The following is an 18234-nucleotide window of genomic DNA, read 5'->3' as shown; positions in this document are numbered from 1 at the left end:
TCTGAAGTCAAGTAAAGTTGTCAGGCTTACATTGTACAGGATTCAATGTACAGGGGAGCCAAAATGATCAAAAACTAGCAAGCAATCTATTCAATATAAAATAGTGCTGAAATTCAAAATTTCTTTTTAAGATTAAAAATACACTTGTATAACCAGCAGTTCTGAAAGTTGACAGAGCAAAAGCTTAAAATATGAAACTGCCTGTACACTGCAAAATAGGTTTCTGTACTGTACAGACCAAAACAAAGTTGAATTTTTAAATTAAGGTACTCATTCTTCTTTAAAAAAAAAAATCTCAGGTTTGTAAGGAATTCTTAATAGGACTTTTTAGTAAGACGCTCATGGAGAGTATACTAGAAATGCTAAGGTGTTTCCTTAGTACAATTTTGCAGTGGTGGGAATTGCACTCAACTTCACATTCCTGGTTTAAAGATGTGTGTTCTCCTGAACAACTTGGAGCAATGAATTAGAATTAACCAATCCAAAATATTACTTTAGATTAAATCCTAGGATTATATGGATCTGGAAGGAAGCAGCTGTCATCAGGGAGAACGTTGGCACCAGTGGATTATATTTGCCACTTGAGGTTGTCCCAGTAGTCGGCATTCCAGATAAATTCCCTGATCTCTTTTGAGAGCACGAGTAGACAAATTGACGTTGGGTAGCGAAGGATGAACAAAATAAAACAGAATGAGGCAATGTCCAGTAACTCTTACGTCAAGGACATAAGCCACAGAGGATAAATTCTGGATGTTTTGATGAATAAAAGTGACAAATAGTATAAATTAGCTGCACCTTAAAATATTGGTATCCCATTCTTTTCTCTTTTAATGGGATGAGGAAATTACAGAATGTGAGTATTCCAAGAATGAAACAAAGTTGCTTTCATTACAATCATGCACAAATTCAATAAGTTTATGGGGGGAGTGCTGTGCTGTGGGTTCAGCCAAATTCTGCATTTTCCCTTTCTGTCTTTTACTGAAAACCAAATAATTTTCACTACATGCCTAGGGTTCCTGGCATACAGTTAACTTTTCCATCCTACTTGTGTACCTCTCCTTTTATCAGTAGTATAAAGAAACAGGTCATTTGTTTCCCAATTTTAATTTAAATCACATGAGGATGATGATGTTTGTTTTATATTCTAATATGTATTTGGTACTGTGTGAAAACCTAATTAAGAACTGTTTTACGGTAAGTTTAGTTTCCTTGAACTTGGTGCAAAAGAGATGTAAGAGACTGGATTTTCATAATTACATATGAGCAATGCTGGGCAAAAAAGGCATGTACGTAATTTGTGAGCAGTTACTGTTTCATGCACAGTTGCTTCAAATGCATATACAAATGGGCCAGATTGATTTAAGTAGTAATTTTCATGCATAATGACAGTAATTGTATTCACTTCTGTCAGTTAACTGCATGCAGTTCTGAAAATCGTGAACCAGTTTTCTATAATGAGTAGTTGTGTTAGAGTATACATTTTAGTTTTTTCTGATTCACTGAACAATTCAAACCTATATGAATACCTGACAGCATTATTAAATGCATTCTTATCTTGCAGTGCAGCCAAAACGAGACCATGTTCTTCATGTTACATTTCCCAAAGAGTGGAAGACTAGTGATCTTTACCAGCTTTTCAGTGCCTTTGGTAAGTAACGCAGCTGGGTTCCTGTCTGGCCTTGGAAACTGTCCTGCTTTGGATAATGGTGGTCTTGAACAGATGTGTCTGTACCCTTTAACCATGGTTGTAGACTGTTCAGCTGCTAGAGTAGACAACGCTAAATCATGATTAGCCTATAGCATATTTGTTGTATGGGTGTTGGACATCTAGCTATGTCACCCTCATGGTCCTTAGGTTTTGTAAGATGTACTCTGCAGCACTGATGGAGACGGGGAGAAACAGATGTGAAAGTTGACCCAGGGTTTGGGGAATTAGTGAAGGGAAAAGGAGTAAGGGGAGGATGGAGGAGAGGATAATGGTGATCATAGTGTCAGTGAAGGGGAGGAGGATATGGAGGTACGGTGCACTTAAGGAGGGAAGGAGGTGGCTAAGAGGAGCAAAGAAGTCTTTGCTATCCGTGTATTGAAGGTTATGGAAGGAATGAGACTGAGATGGGGAAAGTGTACAGTACTAAATAAGGAAAAAGTAGTAATCTGAATACAGTAAATGAGTGATATTTGAGGAGGAGCATTGCCTGGTGAAGACAAGATTAAGAATGGCCAAGGCAATGATTAACTAAATTGATCTAGCCAAGGATTGAATAAGGCAATGAGAGTAGAATTGTTGAAATCCTCAACATTAAAGCTGAAGTCAGCAGAAGTGCAGGATTGGGATGAAAGGAAATTGCAAATCAGAAGTCAAAATTTCTGCTGGAGGCAGGGAGAGCTATTCTGATGTGAGAATGGTAAGAGTGAAAATAGAGTTGTTTTGAGCAAAGAGGGAAAGATGTAGTGAGATGGGAAAGGAGTGAAGGTAAAAGTCATGGTAAGGAGTGGCCAAGTCTGGTGAGGTAGAAATTCAGTCAAGCTAGTAGACATTAATCAGAGGGCTATTAGCAACTGCTCAGCAGGGTTCTGTGCAGTGGAGCTCATACTTCAGTCCTGGTGTTTTTGTCTATGGGTTCCTGGCTGCATGTGTTTTGAAAAGACAAAGAGCTGCATATCCTACATCAGATAGTCTGGATGTTTTGGGATACGGAGAACACTAGGGAGAATGGGAACAACCTTCATACCAACTGTTTATTCACTATGTAAGGTCTATATAGCACAACCTTCATTATCTAAAGCTTCATTTTGAGCTTCATGTTAGTTAGATTATAAAGCAGAAGGAACATTTTGTGATAATCAAATCTGACTACCTGTGTAACACAGGCCATAAGACTCCCCTAATTTAACTCCTGTTTGAATTAGAACAGGGATGGGCAAACTTTTTGGCCTGAGGGCCACATCGGGTTTCCAAAATTGTATGGAGGGCCAGTTAGGGGAGGCTCTGCCTCCGCAAACAGCCAGGCATGGCCCAACCCCCACCCCCATCCAACCCCCGCTTCTTGCCCTCTGACAGTAGCCCCTGGCTGCCCCTTGCCACCCCATCCAAGCCCTCCTCTCATTCCTGATTTCCCTTACCCCGCTGCCTGGAGCACCAGTGGCTGGCAGAGCTACAGCCATGCCACCCAGAGCAGCAGGACAGGCAGCTGTGCCGTCCAGCTGGAGCCAGCCACCCCACCGTGCAGCACAGAGCGCTGGGTCAGGCCGCAGCTCTGCACTTGTGCTGCCCAGCAAGATCTTGCAGCCCTGCTGCCCAGAGCATTGCGCCGACGGCGCAGTGAGCTGAGGCTGTGGGGGAGGGGGAAGAGCAGGGGAAGGGCCGGGGGCTCAGGGGCTGGGCAGGAGGGTCCCGTGGGCCAGATGTGGCCCACAGGCTGTAGTTTGCCCACCTCTGCATTAGAACATAGGTTTTAGAAAAACATCCTATCTTGATCTAAGTTTCCAGAGATGGAGAATCCTGCACAACCCTTGGTAAATTCCGGTAGCTAATTGCCCCCAACTGATTTAAAAAAAAAAAAAAAAGTACCTTATTTCCAATATAAACTTGCCCATTGTCAACCTGCAGCCACTGGATCTTGTTATGCCTTGTCTGCTAGATGGAAGATCCTTTCGTTGTCAAATTTCTGTTCCCTATGTAGGTATTTAGAGACTGTGATCAAGTTACTCTTTAACCTTCTCTTTGATAAGCTAAATAGATTGAGCCCCTTGAGTTTTTTTGATAAAACCTGTTTTTCCAATCTGTTAATCATTATTGTGGCTCTTCTCTGAACCCTTACCCATTTCTCAACATCTTTCTTGAATTGTGGACACCATATTTGGACACAGTATTCCAGCAGTGCTAGCACCAGTGCCAAATGCAGCAGTAATAATTGATTCCTACTCAGTATTCCCTTGTTTGTGCATCAGTGGATCACATTAGCCCTTTTGGCCACAGCGTTGCAGTGGGAACTCATTTTTAGCTGACTATCTGCCATGACTCTCGAGTCCATTTCAAAGTCGCTGTTTCCCAAGATAGTCCCTCATCCTTTAAGGATGGCTTACATTCTTTATTCCTAGATGTATGACCTTACATTTGGCTGTATTGAAATGCACATTGTTTGCTTATGCCCAGTTGACCAAGTGATCCAGATTGCTCAGTGTGAGTGATCTGTCCTCTGTTATTTATCACTCCCCCGTCTTTGTCATCTGACAATTTTAGGAGGCATGGCTTTTAATTCTAGATCACTGGGGAAAAAATATAAAATAACATAAGGCCAAGAACCAGGCCTTTCAGGACACTGTTGGAAACCCACCCAATTAATGAAGATTCCCCGTTTAAAATTTTGAGACCTGATAGCCAGTTTTTAATCAGTTTTAGTTTGTGCTGATGTTTATTTTGAGTCATTCTAGTTTTTAACCAAAATATCATGCAGTACCAAGTTAAATGCCTTACAGAAGTCTATGTTGGATCAATACTATTACCCTTATCAATCAAACTTCTAATCTAATCAAAAACATATCAAGTTACACAATCTATTTTCCATAAACCTCTGATGATTGGTATTATATTAGCCTCCTTTTTTAAATTCTATTATTAACTATTAGTTCTTTATTATCCTTTCTGTTAGTTTGGCAAAGGTCTGTGTCATGCTGATAGACCTATTATTGCCTGGGTCATCCCATTAACCTTTTTAAAAATATTGTCACGACATTTACTTTGTCAGTCCTGTGAAACTTCCACGGTGTTTGAAGACTTACTGAAAACTAGCATTAATGCTCCAGAGAGCTCCTTGGCCAGCTTCTAAAACTCTTGGATGCAAGGTATCCAAACCTGCTGACTTAACAGCTACTAAAGTGAGACACTTTCATTTAATAACCACCTAAGTTACTATTGGAATGGAAAATACAGCCTCATCACATATGAATACATCTGGCTTTTTTCCAAATACAACACAGAAACAGTTTTTTAATACTTCAGTCTTTTCTCCCATTTCCATCTAGTAATGGATGAATGCCATTGTTAGGATTCATTTTGTTCCTAACATACTTTAATAACTCCTTATTGTCCTTTAACTCTGCTGGATGTAGATTTCTGTGTTTCCTTTTGCTTTCCATATAAATTTTCTACAATTGCTAGCTTTATATCCATTGTGATCAGCTTCTCCTTTTATAGCTGCTTTCAGTTCCCCTCTAAGCCAGGTGCTTTTTTCTTGATCGTGGCTTTTTGGGCATCTAATAAAATGTTCTTAAATAGTTTCCAGTTATTCACATTTTTCATTTTGAAATGTATTCTCCCATCTGATTTGACTCAGTTGTTTTCAGATTTATGAAATTGGTCTGTTGAAAGCACCAACTATATTTTGCTGAACTTCATCCGTTTCACAAATAACAAATGCAGTCAGGTCATGATCAACTGCACCTAAACTGCTAATTTTTAATTCTTAGTGTCACTGTTTCAAGAATTTCTTTGCAGTTCCCCTCCTACAGTTTCAGGGATCTATGTTACTAAACTGTTCTGGTGGTGGTATGTGTCCTGTGTGCTTAGAGCCTAGTGCACAGTGACAGGTCTCTTTGTACCTGGTGTTTGCAGTAGAGCTGTGTTAGAAGTTTTGTGTTCATGGAGCATAACAAGCATGCTGTTGCTATTGCAATTTCTGGAAGTAATATCCAGTCTATGGTTAATGTGGGTTGTGCTCTAGTCATGTATAAAGTGCTAAAAATAAGGTGAAGCTTAAAAATAAAATTCTTGGTCTTATGAACAAATTTTAAGCACTTTTTTACTGCTACATTTCTTCAAATATAATTTCTGTTTGTTAAATATTAATTTCTTTGCCTACAAAACATGCTTGATTTCTTTTCAGCAAAATTATTTCCTTTTGCATGAGTGTTCAGATACACTTATTTGCTTATAGTACTCTATTGAAAGTATATAAAATTGTTACATATATCATATAAAGTTAGATCGTGGATGATCCGTCTTGTCTTCCTGAAATACTTGTATAATCCAGGGGTTTTTTTGCCTTGATATTGCTTTTTTAAGAATGAAATGCTTGAAAAATATCCTTCCTGAAAAATGTTTCTGATGACTCTTGCTCTTCGGCATCAGTCCTTGTAATAGTTTTGAAACATTTTTAATTAGGAAATGTTTGCTTTTTTTGTAATAGAGTCCAAATCAAAATACTTTGGTAAAGGATAAACTGCACACTTCTTGATCTCTTAAGAGTTTTCTTTAAAAGCAGGCTTTATGAATTCTATCTATTGAAGCAGCATAGCCATTAAACTTACTGCAACTATACCATAAGTTGTAAATGAGTAGCTGACCAACTTGAGACTCAGCATTATATAAATTGATTAAAAGGAAATTGAAAGTCAAGGCTGCTAGACTGGGTATTTGCTATGAAACACCTACAACATATTGGTTCAGTGTTAATTTATTATATCATATTGACGCTTCTTAAAGCACTATGCATCAGTTAAAATCAGGGTCCAGGAATGGTGTTTGTTGGCAGACCTAAGCTTATAGCTATGTATTCCCCTTGACCTTGGGTTCTACTAAAGCTTTCCTTTCTCTCATCTCATCCACGGATAGCTGAGTGTTTACATGGTGCTGACTCCTTAAACTGCATTTAAACACAGCTAAAAATATGCTGTTTACCCCAGATAAGCAATTGTTATAATAGCTACAAGGATGTTGAATCAACAGTGGGGAGGATAGGTGGTCCAGAAGATATGGTTAAGAGGTAGTTCATGCTGTGTAAGTTTGGGTGGTCCTTGGTCTTGCTCATGCAATGGCAATGTTCGTTAGAGGGTAGGAATGTGATCCTATACCGAAAAGATTTCATGCTACCCCAAGGTTTGTAGTGGTGAAATTATACACTGCTTTTTATGTGGAGTTGAGAAATTCACCTCTGTTTCTCTAAGTTCTGGATCTTAGGGTGTGTGTATATATAGAACACAAACCAGGAGGCTGGCTGTGTTCCCTTTATTTCACCTGAGTTGTACCATAAGGCACTGCCAGCATACCACTGGCTGAGCCTTTGCATTCCTGACTGCCTGAATCGGAATACTGTAAAAGCTGTAAAAATTTCTAGAAGCTGGTACTCCAGGTTGCTGAACAGTATATAGCTTACCAGGACTTTACTTTCTAGTTTCTTAGAGACTCAAGCATAGGATTTTGGTTGCGAACTTTATTCTCACTAGAAAAAGCGTCAGCTTAGAAACCACCAAAACCTGATATAGAATTATTCTCCCTAATTCACATATCTCCCTTTAACATCTAGGACAAGTCTACACTACAAAATTAAGTCGACTTAATATAGTCACTGCAGTAATGAAATTGGTTTAGCATGTCCACACTAGCTCCTTCTGTTGGTGGTGCACATCCTCAGCAGGAGCACTGGCACCGATTTAACTGTTAGCATAGGACATTGTGGAGGGCTGACAGCCGGAGCCCCGCCGCTTACATTGCTTCAACCTAAGTGCTATGCCTTTCGCAGAGGTGGAGTGGGCAACTTATGTCGGCAGAAACAACATTGTAGTGTAGATGCTGACAGGGTTAGGTTGAAGTAAGGCTTATGTTAGACCAGGCCTTACTGATGGCATGTATTGCAGCCATAGGTCATAGCCAGTAGGGGTCATACTTTCATATCTATGAACAATGCAATAAACTTTCAATTTAAATAGAATAGTATTGTTCATAGGTGTAGTTGGTGCTATAAAACTGTAACGTAAAATCCCACTGACACAGTAGAGCACTTGATACTTAGACTACCTTAATGCAAAATATTTCAGTTTAGATCCTGTCATCTAAGCATTTCAGCATCCTAGGGTGATGTACTTCTGCTTTACAGATGGTAGAAACTGAGGGACAGTGAGGTTGTGACTTGCCAAAAGCCCCCAAAGAAAGGCAATAGTAGTCATAGAAGTAATAAATCTCATCCCACTACTAACAACTAAACAGTCAATTATTTTTGAAAAAAAACCCCAAGGCTCTGATTTTTTTAAAATAAAATCTATTGTTTTGAAGAGCTCCAATACAAGGTTTCTGATGGAAACACTTGAAACTCTTTAAGGAGCAGCCAGTCTCTGCAAAGCTTAAAGTAGTAGAGGAAGCAGATTTAGATTTTCTAGTTTGAAAAAAAGATTAATAGATTTTAAGGCCAGAAGGAACCATTGTAATTATCTAGTCTGACATCCAAAATTCCTAGAGGTTATCTTTTAGAACAACAGCCAGTCTTGATTTAATAATTCAGTGATGGAGAATCCACCATGACCTTGGTAAATTGTTCCAGTGGTGAATTCCTCTCACTGTGAAATTTAAAGCTTGTATTCAGTCTGAATTTGTCTAGCTTCCGTTTCCAGAGATTAAATTGTGTTATGCCTCTCTGCTAGACTGAAGAGCCCATTATCAAATTTCTGTTCCCCATGTACGTATTTCAGGACTGTAATCAAGTCATCCCTTAACCTTGTCTTTGTTAAGCTAACTGGATTGAGCTTCTTGAGTCTATCGCTGTGAGGCATGTTCCTAATCCTTAAGCTCTCCTTAAGATCCATAAAGGTGCATCTAGCAGCAATTATGGCGTTTCACAATAAGATTGGAGACACTACTATCTTTGCCCACCCCATCACAAAGTGGTTCCTCAAGGGCCTCCAGACCCCATTCCCGGACATTAGACGACCCACTCAACCTTGGGACCTGCACTTGGTACTCACGTGCTTGATGCACCATCCATTTGAACTGCTTGCAACATGCTCCCTCCTATATCTGTCCATGAAAACTGCATTTTAGTTGCCATTACATCTGCCAGATGTGTAGGAGAACTTGGAGTGTTTTATGGCTGATCCACAATACACTATATTTTTTTAAGGACAAAGTTATGCTTTGAACGCATCCCAAATTTCTCTGGAAGGTGCATTCCTCCTTCCACCTCAGTGAACCTATCCATCTACCAACCATCTTTCCTAAATGGCATGCGAATGCTTTCGAAGCAGCAATGCGCCCACTCGACGTGCACAGAGCATTGTCCTTTTATTTGAATAGAACTAAGCCCTTTAGGGCTTCCCTTAAACTTTTCATTTCAATCACAGAACAATCCAGAGACAAATCCATCTGTACTCAGAGAATATCCAGTTGGATAGCAGACTGCATCCGCCTATGCTACCAACTAAAGAAGATGAATTCTCCAGCTTCTGTTAGGGCACACTCCACAAGATCTGTATCAACGTCTGTGGCATTCTTATCTAACATTCCCCTCTCAGATATTTGCAAAGCTGCCACCAGGGATTTGGAGCATACCTTTGCTAAAGATTATGCTCTTATTCAGGAACCCCTGCCCAACATTCGAATGGGCCGAGCTGTGCTGTCCACAGCTTTCTTACCAGACCCAATGTCCCTACCTCCTTAGGAGATACTGCTTTTCAGTAACCTGGAGTGGAGCACGCACAGGGACATCTCTCGAAAAAGAGGAAGTTACTCACCTATGCAGTAATTGACATTCTTTGAGATGAGTGTCCCTGTGCTCCGCTACCCCCCCTCCTCGCCTCTGCTTCGGAGTTTGGAAGGGTCTCCATTGTAGCGAAGGAACTGAGGAGCTCGGGCCATGCCTGTGCTGTTGAGACACAGTCGGCAAGTGAGGCAGGCACTGCATTTGTGCGGCCTGTGCAAGTACTGCTGTAAAAATCTCCAAGCAAAGGTGCAGGGGCGCACCACCACCTGGAGTGGAGCACCTGTAGGGACACTCATCTTGAGGAATGTCAATTACTGCACAGATGAGTAACCTCCTCTTCTTTGTTCCTGGAAGTATACATGTTTCCAGTTAGCCATATTAAAACATGCATTATTTGCTTCTGCCTAGTTTACCAAGTGATCTAGATTGCTCTGTATCAGTGACCAGTTGTCTTCATTATTTACCACTCCTGTTTTTATTATTTCAAAATGTTTCATACTGCATTTTTTTAAACAAATTTTCTTACCCTTTCATAATGAGTGCTGGTCAGAGCCTAAAGAAATCTCAGCACAGGACTGTGAAATCCTTAAAACATTATTTTTATCTCTTTAACCTCTTGAAATGGTATTAAATATTCAAGAATCATTTGATGACAGATGTGATCGTACTTAACCAAGGTTTTATGCTGAATTCATAGCCTTTGTTCAGTCCTTGCTAATTATAGGTAACTTAGACTCAAAGTATTGTCAAACTATTACCAAACTGTTTTTTTTTTTTTAAATTCACCAGAATGAGTGAGTTGGACTTAATCAGACTAAACATAGCATTTTGCTAGTGCAAGAGAATCATTTAGCGGGGGAGGAAAAATGGATATAATCTGTTTTCATTGTCTAAGCTTGGTGATCAAAATGTGAAATGCACAAATAACATTGGATTTTCTAAAATTCAGTTTTAATAATTCAGGTGTTACATAGGTGGTAATTTGACTTCTTAAAGTCACTTTAAACCAACATTTGAAACATATGTTGGAAACCTTATGCGCTCCTGCACATCTATACTTCATATTCCACATTGCTTGGTTGTAACACCACTGTTGCTTGAGCATTTGTGTTCAAGCTTTACTAATTATGATGAAAGTGTGTTAATGTCTGTCATAAAACTAATATTTTATCTAACTTTATACATTTTTATGTTTTAACAATAAAAAAGGTACTTTAAGGTGAACTGCCCAGCTTTTTTTTTTTTTAAACCCTTCTAATATAGTAATATGTACTAAATACCTCCCATATACTCTGGAGGAATTCAGCGTGTATTAAAGAAATTTGAGGAAAGGTTATACAGGTCACGTGAAAGTTTTCCATTCTGTTTGTGCTCTGAGCATTTCTGGCCTTTCCATTCCCAGCTGAAGATAGATTTCTTGACCACCCCCTCCAGCTGTTCTTGCTATCTTTGCACTCTGTCCTCCAGCCAGAAAGGTTAATTGTATAGTTTCTATTAACCATTCTCAGTTACTTAACTGGCAAATGCTGTACAAGTACCTGCCCTAACCCCCTGCCCACAAGATAAAGTCTTAAAACTGTTTCCACTGTCCTGGGAGCAGATGTCCAGAAGTTGTTTGCAGCTTCAGGGTGACCTATATGGTACTCAGCCAATCTTTAACATGAAAACAGGACAAGTCTTAGCATATCCTCTCATACATATTGTTTGAATAATGTATAATTCACTTAGGCATTATAGTGCAATGTGCTGTCCAAGAAGATAATTCCTGTATTTTGGGTTGTCACATAATTTTAATTTAAGGAAAATAAATATAAAAACTAAAATATTGAGACCAAATATTAACACCGGCAGCTTTTCCTCAGAAATGGCAAATTTAGGTCTCATCTACTGCCGTTTGGATAAAATAATTTCTAATAATACTTAAAAGTGAAGGTGTAAACTTTTTTTAATGGGGGCAAAAATCTGTTTGACAACTCATGACCTTGTAGGCTAGGCTAAAATGTCACTTCTCAGATTGTAAAGTTGGCCTGTATTAGATGTCTCAAAACTGAGAACTCTTCCTGGCTCAACTCTCTCCTGCTAGTTAGTGTTCTGTACTCTAGTGAATGTCTTATATTTGGCTTGGTGTTACAGTATGTAAGTTGGCATCCAGCTATGTTTTTTGCTAAATACTGTACTTGCAGCACAGCTGTGTCTATTTTTCAGACACCTATTATCCTTTCACCATACTCGTGAAATATACAGTATTTACAAAATTTATTAAGAGTGCTTACCACATTTGCTGGATGACCTAGCTTACTAGTCTATCCTGCTTCTATAGCCTATTTCTCTTCAGTTAACATACTCTTAATCAAAGGTCAGCTCAAATATGAGCAAACTTCTTTTGCCTAGACTCTCTGATCAGCATGAGGAATTGCATAAGAATTCCTTTTGGGGTTCACTCACTTTGGATTGCAAATTTTTATGTTCGTGCCCCAAAATAATATTTAACCTAGTATCTGGTTTTTAGTATTGAACTAGATTGGATGATCATAATGGTCCCTTCTGACCTTAATATCTATGAATCTCTTAACATCCCTTGTATTGATGGATTAAAGATGGTGAAATGAGCAAGTATCAAGGAAAATGAGTACAAATTGGGTCAGAATCCAGTAATGAAGGGAAGAACTGTAGAATGGCAAATGCAAGAAGACTTGAAGGATGTGACATAACCATCCATCTGGATGCCAATGAAATAAGTTAATATGAATTAATCAAAATTTAAAATAAATTAAAAAAAATGATACTGCCTGACATAATCAGTATAGTAAACTGTTTTAAGATATGTTTGGAGCAGGGTTAAAGCGGCCACGAAAAGGTTTCTTCTGGCTAGTGTGAGGTAAACAGATCATTACCAGATGCATATTGTGCACTCTCATCTCAACTCTTTTGCCTGACTCTGAATCCTTATACTCAAAGAACTGTTACGCCACCTGCAAAGGCTAGTAGCATAATTCTCCCCACTGTACTGAATCTCTTCACCACAGGAGGGCAGGGATCCACATTCCTAAAACATTCTGGACTATTAGAATAATGGAGACGCTTGAACCTCTTGAAATGCAATGATGTATAAACATAACTTCAGAGAACTTGCACTTAAGTGATAAACTTCGTTTACAGGACGATTGAGCTTTCTGTTATTAAAGTCCTGAACTAGAAACAGTTACTCAGTTTGTGGCTGTCAGAAACCATATTGAATCAATTGTTTCTTGTGGTCTTCAGATTATTGTAATTTACATCCTGAACACCTGGCCACTCAGAGGTACAGTACTTAACTTGCAAACTAAAGAATAAAAAGCTCAGGATGATTAATCATAGCAAAAACAAGCAGCACTTTATTATCTGAGCTTCAAAAAGCATTCTGTAACCTATCTGAATAGGTTAGAAAGCTAAAATTATTAAACTAACTTACACTTGGAATCAGTTTCTATCAGTATTGATCTGAAAAGATTGTTAATTTGTGATTGAGATTTAATTGAGACAAACTTTGCCTGAGAGCATGCTACATTTTGCTGTTTCTAGTCACATGTCTGAACACCTACTTTGGAATTTGATTTGTAGTAGTAAATTGAGTTAGGCTGGCAGAAGAACTCTTATGCCAGTATAAACTGTGTCTACAGTTGGAGGGTTTGCTGGCATATCTATGCCAGCAAAAGTTTTCTAGGGTAGAAGAGGCCTTAAACAACCTTCAGGTTCAGGTCTATTGCCTTGGACAAAGTCAGTTACACAAATGTATTTCTACTCAGAGCTGTTTGTCTAGTCTGCAAGGCTTTCTTACCCTTCCTTTGGGACAGCACTATCAAGATCCCAAGAGAGACAATATGATGGCGATGCATTATATAAACAGAGGGGTGCACGATATTCCCCCTTATCATGAAGCAGTTTATTTTGTGAGAATGGTGTATTCTTCATTAAATCAACTCAATAGCTCTTTATTTCACAGGGGTTCAAAACATGCAGATCCTCACAGCAGGAAAGGCTCAGTCACCACCGATGGGGACTAATGGACTTAGTTTTAGATAAAGTATTCTACAACTGGGTGGAGGGTGAGGTCCCCTAACAGAGGCATTTCTGATTCAGTGGGAAAAGAAGCTACTATGGTATCCCCATTCCACTAATTCCCAGAGTGCTCAGGAATGTGTGCTGGGACAGCCCAGATAATGCAAAAACCAGCCTGGGCACATCAGTTTTTTTCTGACCCAATACACCCATCAATTCACCCACTTCTTCCACTTCAAAATCTTCTGGACATCATTCCAAAGAATCATAATCTAGTGTTCCATCTAGATCTCGTGTCTCTACAACTGATGACATGGAGATTAGCTGGTTCAATTCTATTTGATGACCGTTTGAGTTTTTGATGCAGAGCAGAAAGGCCTTTACAAGCGTAACCTATAAAGCTGAATGAAAGATTTTTTCATTGTAGTCCATTCAGAGGCACTCTCAACCCTTGGAGTCTTTTATTGTCTCTAGAATACTCAGGACTCTCAATCAGCTCTGTTCGAGCGCATTTGGCAGCTGTTTCTGTGCATCATCCACAGATTGAGGGTCATTCAGTTTTCCTCCACACCACTCTATCCACATTTCCAACAGGATTGACTCATAGTTCTACCGGTTAGAAACTTTCCAACCTGGGATTTTAATGTTGTGCTGCTGCTCTTTTTAATGGTGATGGGTCCCCTGTGCATATATGCTGTATTCCATAAGCACAGAGTTGTAATTCGGCTTTTAAATTAGTTTATACATCTGCCAGTATTTTTCCCAAGCCTCCTGACTCTCCCACAGAGAATAAGTTTTATACACATAAATAAGAGGACAAGGCTGTAATAACATTATTTAAAACAGTCATTCTGAAACTCTTGCAGGCTTGTGGTAGCTTTTGCTAATAAATCCAAGGAATGATTTGTTGCCACCTAGACACTCAAAGTAGGTTTCAGATTGTATTTGTTTCTTACATATTGAGCAAAGTAATCCTCCCTTTTCAAGCTAGTGCAGGTACTCCTATGGCTCATTTTAGGGGAATCTCTATTTCTGAGAAGTAGAGCAGTTACTTGGAGTTTTGCTTATATATTTACCAGTCATTACTCCATTGTAGCAGCTTCTAGATCAGATTAGGCAGGTCTGTCTTAGTCATTTTTTAGATAGGAGTCCTATCACCCAGCTCCTTGAGTTAACTGCTGGTCAGTCACTGACAGTGGTATGCAGGTGGACAAATGCTTGCAAAGGTTACCTAATTTTCAGTAAGTGGAGTGGCTTAGAGATGCCTTTGTCCATGTGGTTACTATGACCCACCCTCCTTCCCCACTTGTAACTAAGTCTTCTACCTGCCTATATTACTGAAGGAAATGAGTGGAGGTTGAGGGTGCTCAGTTCTTCATGCCCACTTGTGGTTAAGATTCTGGGCTCATGTATGTTAGGGGTACGCACTACAATAAGATCCAAGTGGACATAATCATCTCAAACTCTAGTTACTATAAAGCATGTGACTTTACCCATCCCATGGCACATCAGTGCACGGAGTGAACCTGTTAGACTGCGTGAAATGTCATAACTGTTATGATGATTCTTGTTTGTTCTGCATTTTTAGGTAATATTCAGGTATCTTGGATTGATGATACATCAGCATTTGTGTCACTTAGCCAGCCAGAACAAGTACAAATAGGTAAGTGTTTTTGGAATCACCTCATTGTAAGGTTTGCCTGTTCGCACTATAAACAGACATTGAAAGGGTTGCTACTGTCTCTTCTAAAATTCCTCAGTCCATAATTTCCTTCTAGCTGGCAAATAGTAGGAATTTCATTTGCCACTATGTTTCTCTTAATAAGCCACTGTCACTTGGTATCAACCATTTCTCTTTGTGTATGAGTATCATTGACATAACAGCAATGCAAACAGGTATGGGAATTTTGTTGAACTATTAGAGCCAGTTGAGGTAGACAGGGATTCAGAACCCATTTGTTCTCCTGCACAGTTTGCTTCCTGAGCATCATAAAAGAAGCCAGCAGAATGGGTAGGTGCCAAGGTGCAAAGCACTGTGAAGTCGAGAAGTATTATGCAGAGGACCACCAGGCTGTTGTAGCGCCAGTGCACGTTTTGGGTTTATAGGCTTCACTGCAACTAGTTGAGTAGTTCTTGTAGTAAAACAAACTGAAACTCCATGTTTTCCCTATCCACACTGCTGCCTGCATATCATGAATCATAGAACTGGAAGGGGCCTTAAGAGGTCATCTAGTCCAGTCCATTGCACTCATGGCAGGACTAAGTATCTAGACCATTCCTGACAGGTCTTTGTCAAACCTGCTTTTAAAAATCTCCATTGATGGAGATTCCACAACCTCCCTAGACAATTTATTCCAGTGCTTAACCACTGTGACAGGAAGTTTTTCCTAATGTCCAACCTAAACCTCCCTTGCTGCAATTTAACCCCATTGCTGCTTGTCCTATCCTCAGAGGTTAAGAAGAACAATTTTTCTTCCTCCTCCTTGTAACAACCTTTTACATACTTGAAAACTGCTATCCTGTGCCCTCTGTCTTCTTTTCCAGACTAAACAAACCCAGTTCCCTGGCTTCCAGTTTCTTTTCTTCTCTTCTCTTCTTTCTCTCCCCTTCCTCACTAAGCCTACCAAATGGTAGTCTCTGTAGAGCAAAATTGTGAAGGTTTTCACTAGCTGTCTGTGTTTCCAACTACCTTAAGGTGTGACCTATCTGCTTAGATGTTTCATGATCTGCCAAAGGCATCAGCAGTACAGAGTACCCTTCTGTCTTTATTGTAGAAGAGGACCAAGACATTTTAGGAAAGATGAAAATTAGTTTGTACTTAATTCGGGCTGCCAATGTTTGAACATTCACATGCTTAAAACATGATTCTGTCCATGTTCAGTCTCTACTGGAGTGCTTGTGTAAAGTCCACTTTCTAGCTTGGGCAGCTTAAGTTTGCTTCGCTCTTCTTTATCGTACTGAACACTTAGTGAGCTTTGCCAAGCTGCTCACTGTTGCAGACTTTCCTTGGTCCCAGAGTTGATTGGCTTATTACCAAAACCAAGTTTTGTAAAGGCTTTTCCTCATCAGTTATCTTAAAGCAAGAACACAAAGGTTGTGTACAGCTGAATAGGTAGAAATATGCCTAAATACTTCAGATGCCAAACTTCATTCACTTTAAATCAAATTCAGGCATTAAAACTAACTTTCTCTAATAGTATAACTGTATTAAGGTAGTTGGTTGATATATTACAAACAGAATACTTTATTGTGTTATGGAATTTTTAACACTGTTCTGAAATGCTATGCGACAGTCGTAGCCTAATATCATGGGTTGTTTTCCCTTTTGACAATCATTCAGGGAACTTGCCAACTCAGCTGTGGAGTAAACCCATGGGGTCTAGTGAAAGAGATGAGGGGAGGTGTTAGCGTTCAGAAATCTTCAAACAGTTGAGTTGTTGAATGCATTTTTCTCCGAGTAGGTATTGATTCTGACACACAAAATAGAAAGCAGACTCCTAATGCTATTGGACAGAATACTTTATATTAATGTTTAAACCTTGTAACCTTATTTAATCCTCATCGCCAATTTCATACTGATAAGTAGTCAATGACCTTCTTTAAAACACTGACCTCTAGACACACACAAGGTCCAATAGGGAAATTACTGCTCACTATGGGAAGGGGAATGAGAGCACTGTTTACTTACAAAAGTTTTAAAAAAAAAAAAAAGTCCAAACATATTTTCAGAAAATAAAGTGGCTAAATAAGTGGCTTATTCTTGAATGAATTTAAAAAATTGACTGTATATACGTATGCTTGCTTTGGAAATCAAAATACATTAATTTACATTTTACAATTCACTGCTACCATATAGTAAACCTAAGTTAAGATGCACCTCAATAGGGTAGCTAATTCAAACTGTCAAGTTAGTGACCCTGAGGAGGGCGTAAATCAGTGGTTCTCAATCTGTGGCCCACCAGCTGCTTGCAGCCCAATCAGCACACAGCTGCAGCCCATGTGACATCCTCAGGTAGTATATGTATTGTGTGGCTGCTGCCCACATAACACATGGAAAGCTGCATATGTGATCCACAATGGTAAATAGGTTGAACTACTGGTGTAAATCACTTTAATTAAAAAAGGAGTACTTGTGGCACCTTAGAAACTAACAAATTTATTTGAGCATAAGCTCACGAAAGCTTATGCTCAAATAAATTTGTTAGTCTCTAAGGTGCCACAAGTACTCCTTTTCTTTTTGCGGATACAGACTACATGGCTGCTCCTCTGAAACCTCGCTTTAATTAGGCAGCATTCTTTTGTCTAGTGCCTAAAGTACATGTCTGTTTTACTTTCATTAAAGTTCTTTGTGATTTTTAATTAACCCGTAATCAGAAGTGCAAAGCTAGGGTCTGTCTACGTAGTCCCTTAGAAATATTCTGCACTATAAACAGGCATGGTTAGTGGTCAAATAACTGGTCCCTGTCATTAAAGGGTTTACAGTGTTAGACATGACATATAGGGAGTGACGTTAGACAAGCAGTAGTTCTAAAAACTTTAGCCATCCCAGGTATAAGGCTGTAAGAGTGCTACTTTTTTTACTTGCCTAGTATTCCATTTTATTTATTGGCTTAATTGATTTTTTTTCGGATGGTTAGGAACAAAACATTTCCAATGAAGACATTTGAAAACAAGTTTTCATTGAAAAATTTCTCAATGTCTTCTGTTTTTCATCAAAAAACTGACT

The 18234-nt window shown here is 39.1% G+C and overlaps 1 protein-coding gene across 4 annotated transcripts in view; it reads left to right on the top strand.

Moving 5' to 3' along the window:
• The window catches only part of PARN (poly(A)-specific ribonuclease), a 162782-nt gene that overhangs the window by 48007 nt on the left and 96541 nt on the right, over nucleotides 1-18234 (top strand). For all 4 annotated transcript variants that reach the window (XM_084641663.1, XM_084641665.1, XM_084641666.1 and 1 more), the window contains 2 exons: nucleotides 1562-1648; nucleotides 15097-15171. In XM_084641663.1, the coding sequence (XP_084497789.1) occupies nucleotides 1562-1648; nucleotides 15097-15171 (162 nt within the window). The remainder of the gene's footprint in view (nucleotides 1-1561; nucleotides 1649-15096; nucleotides 15172-18234) is intronic.

Source organism: Lepidochelys olivacea (genome assembly GCF_965140295.1).
Source record: "Lepidochelys olivacea isolate rLepOli2 genome assembly, chromosome: 10".
NCBI classification, from domain to species: Eukaryota; Metazoa; Chordata; order Testudines; family Cheloniidae; genus Lepidochelys; species Lepidochelys olivacea.
Note: the sequence above shows the minus strand (reverse complement) of the source record. Positions and strands in the feature narration are given on the sequence as shown.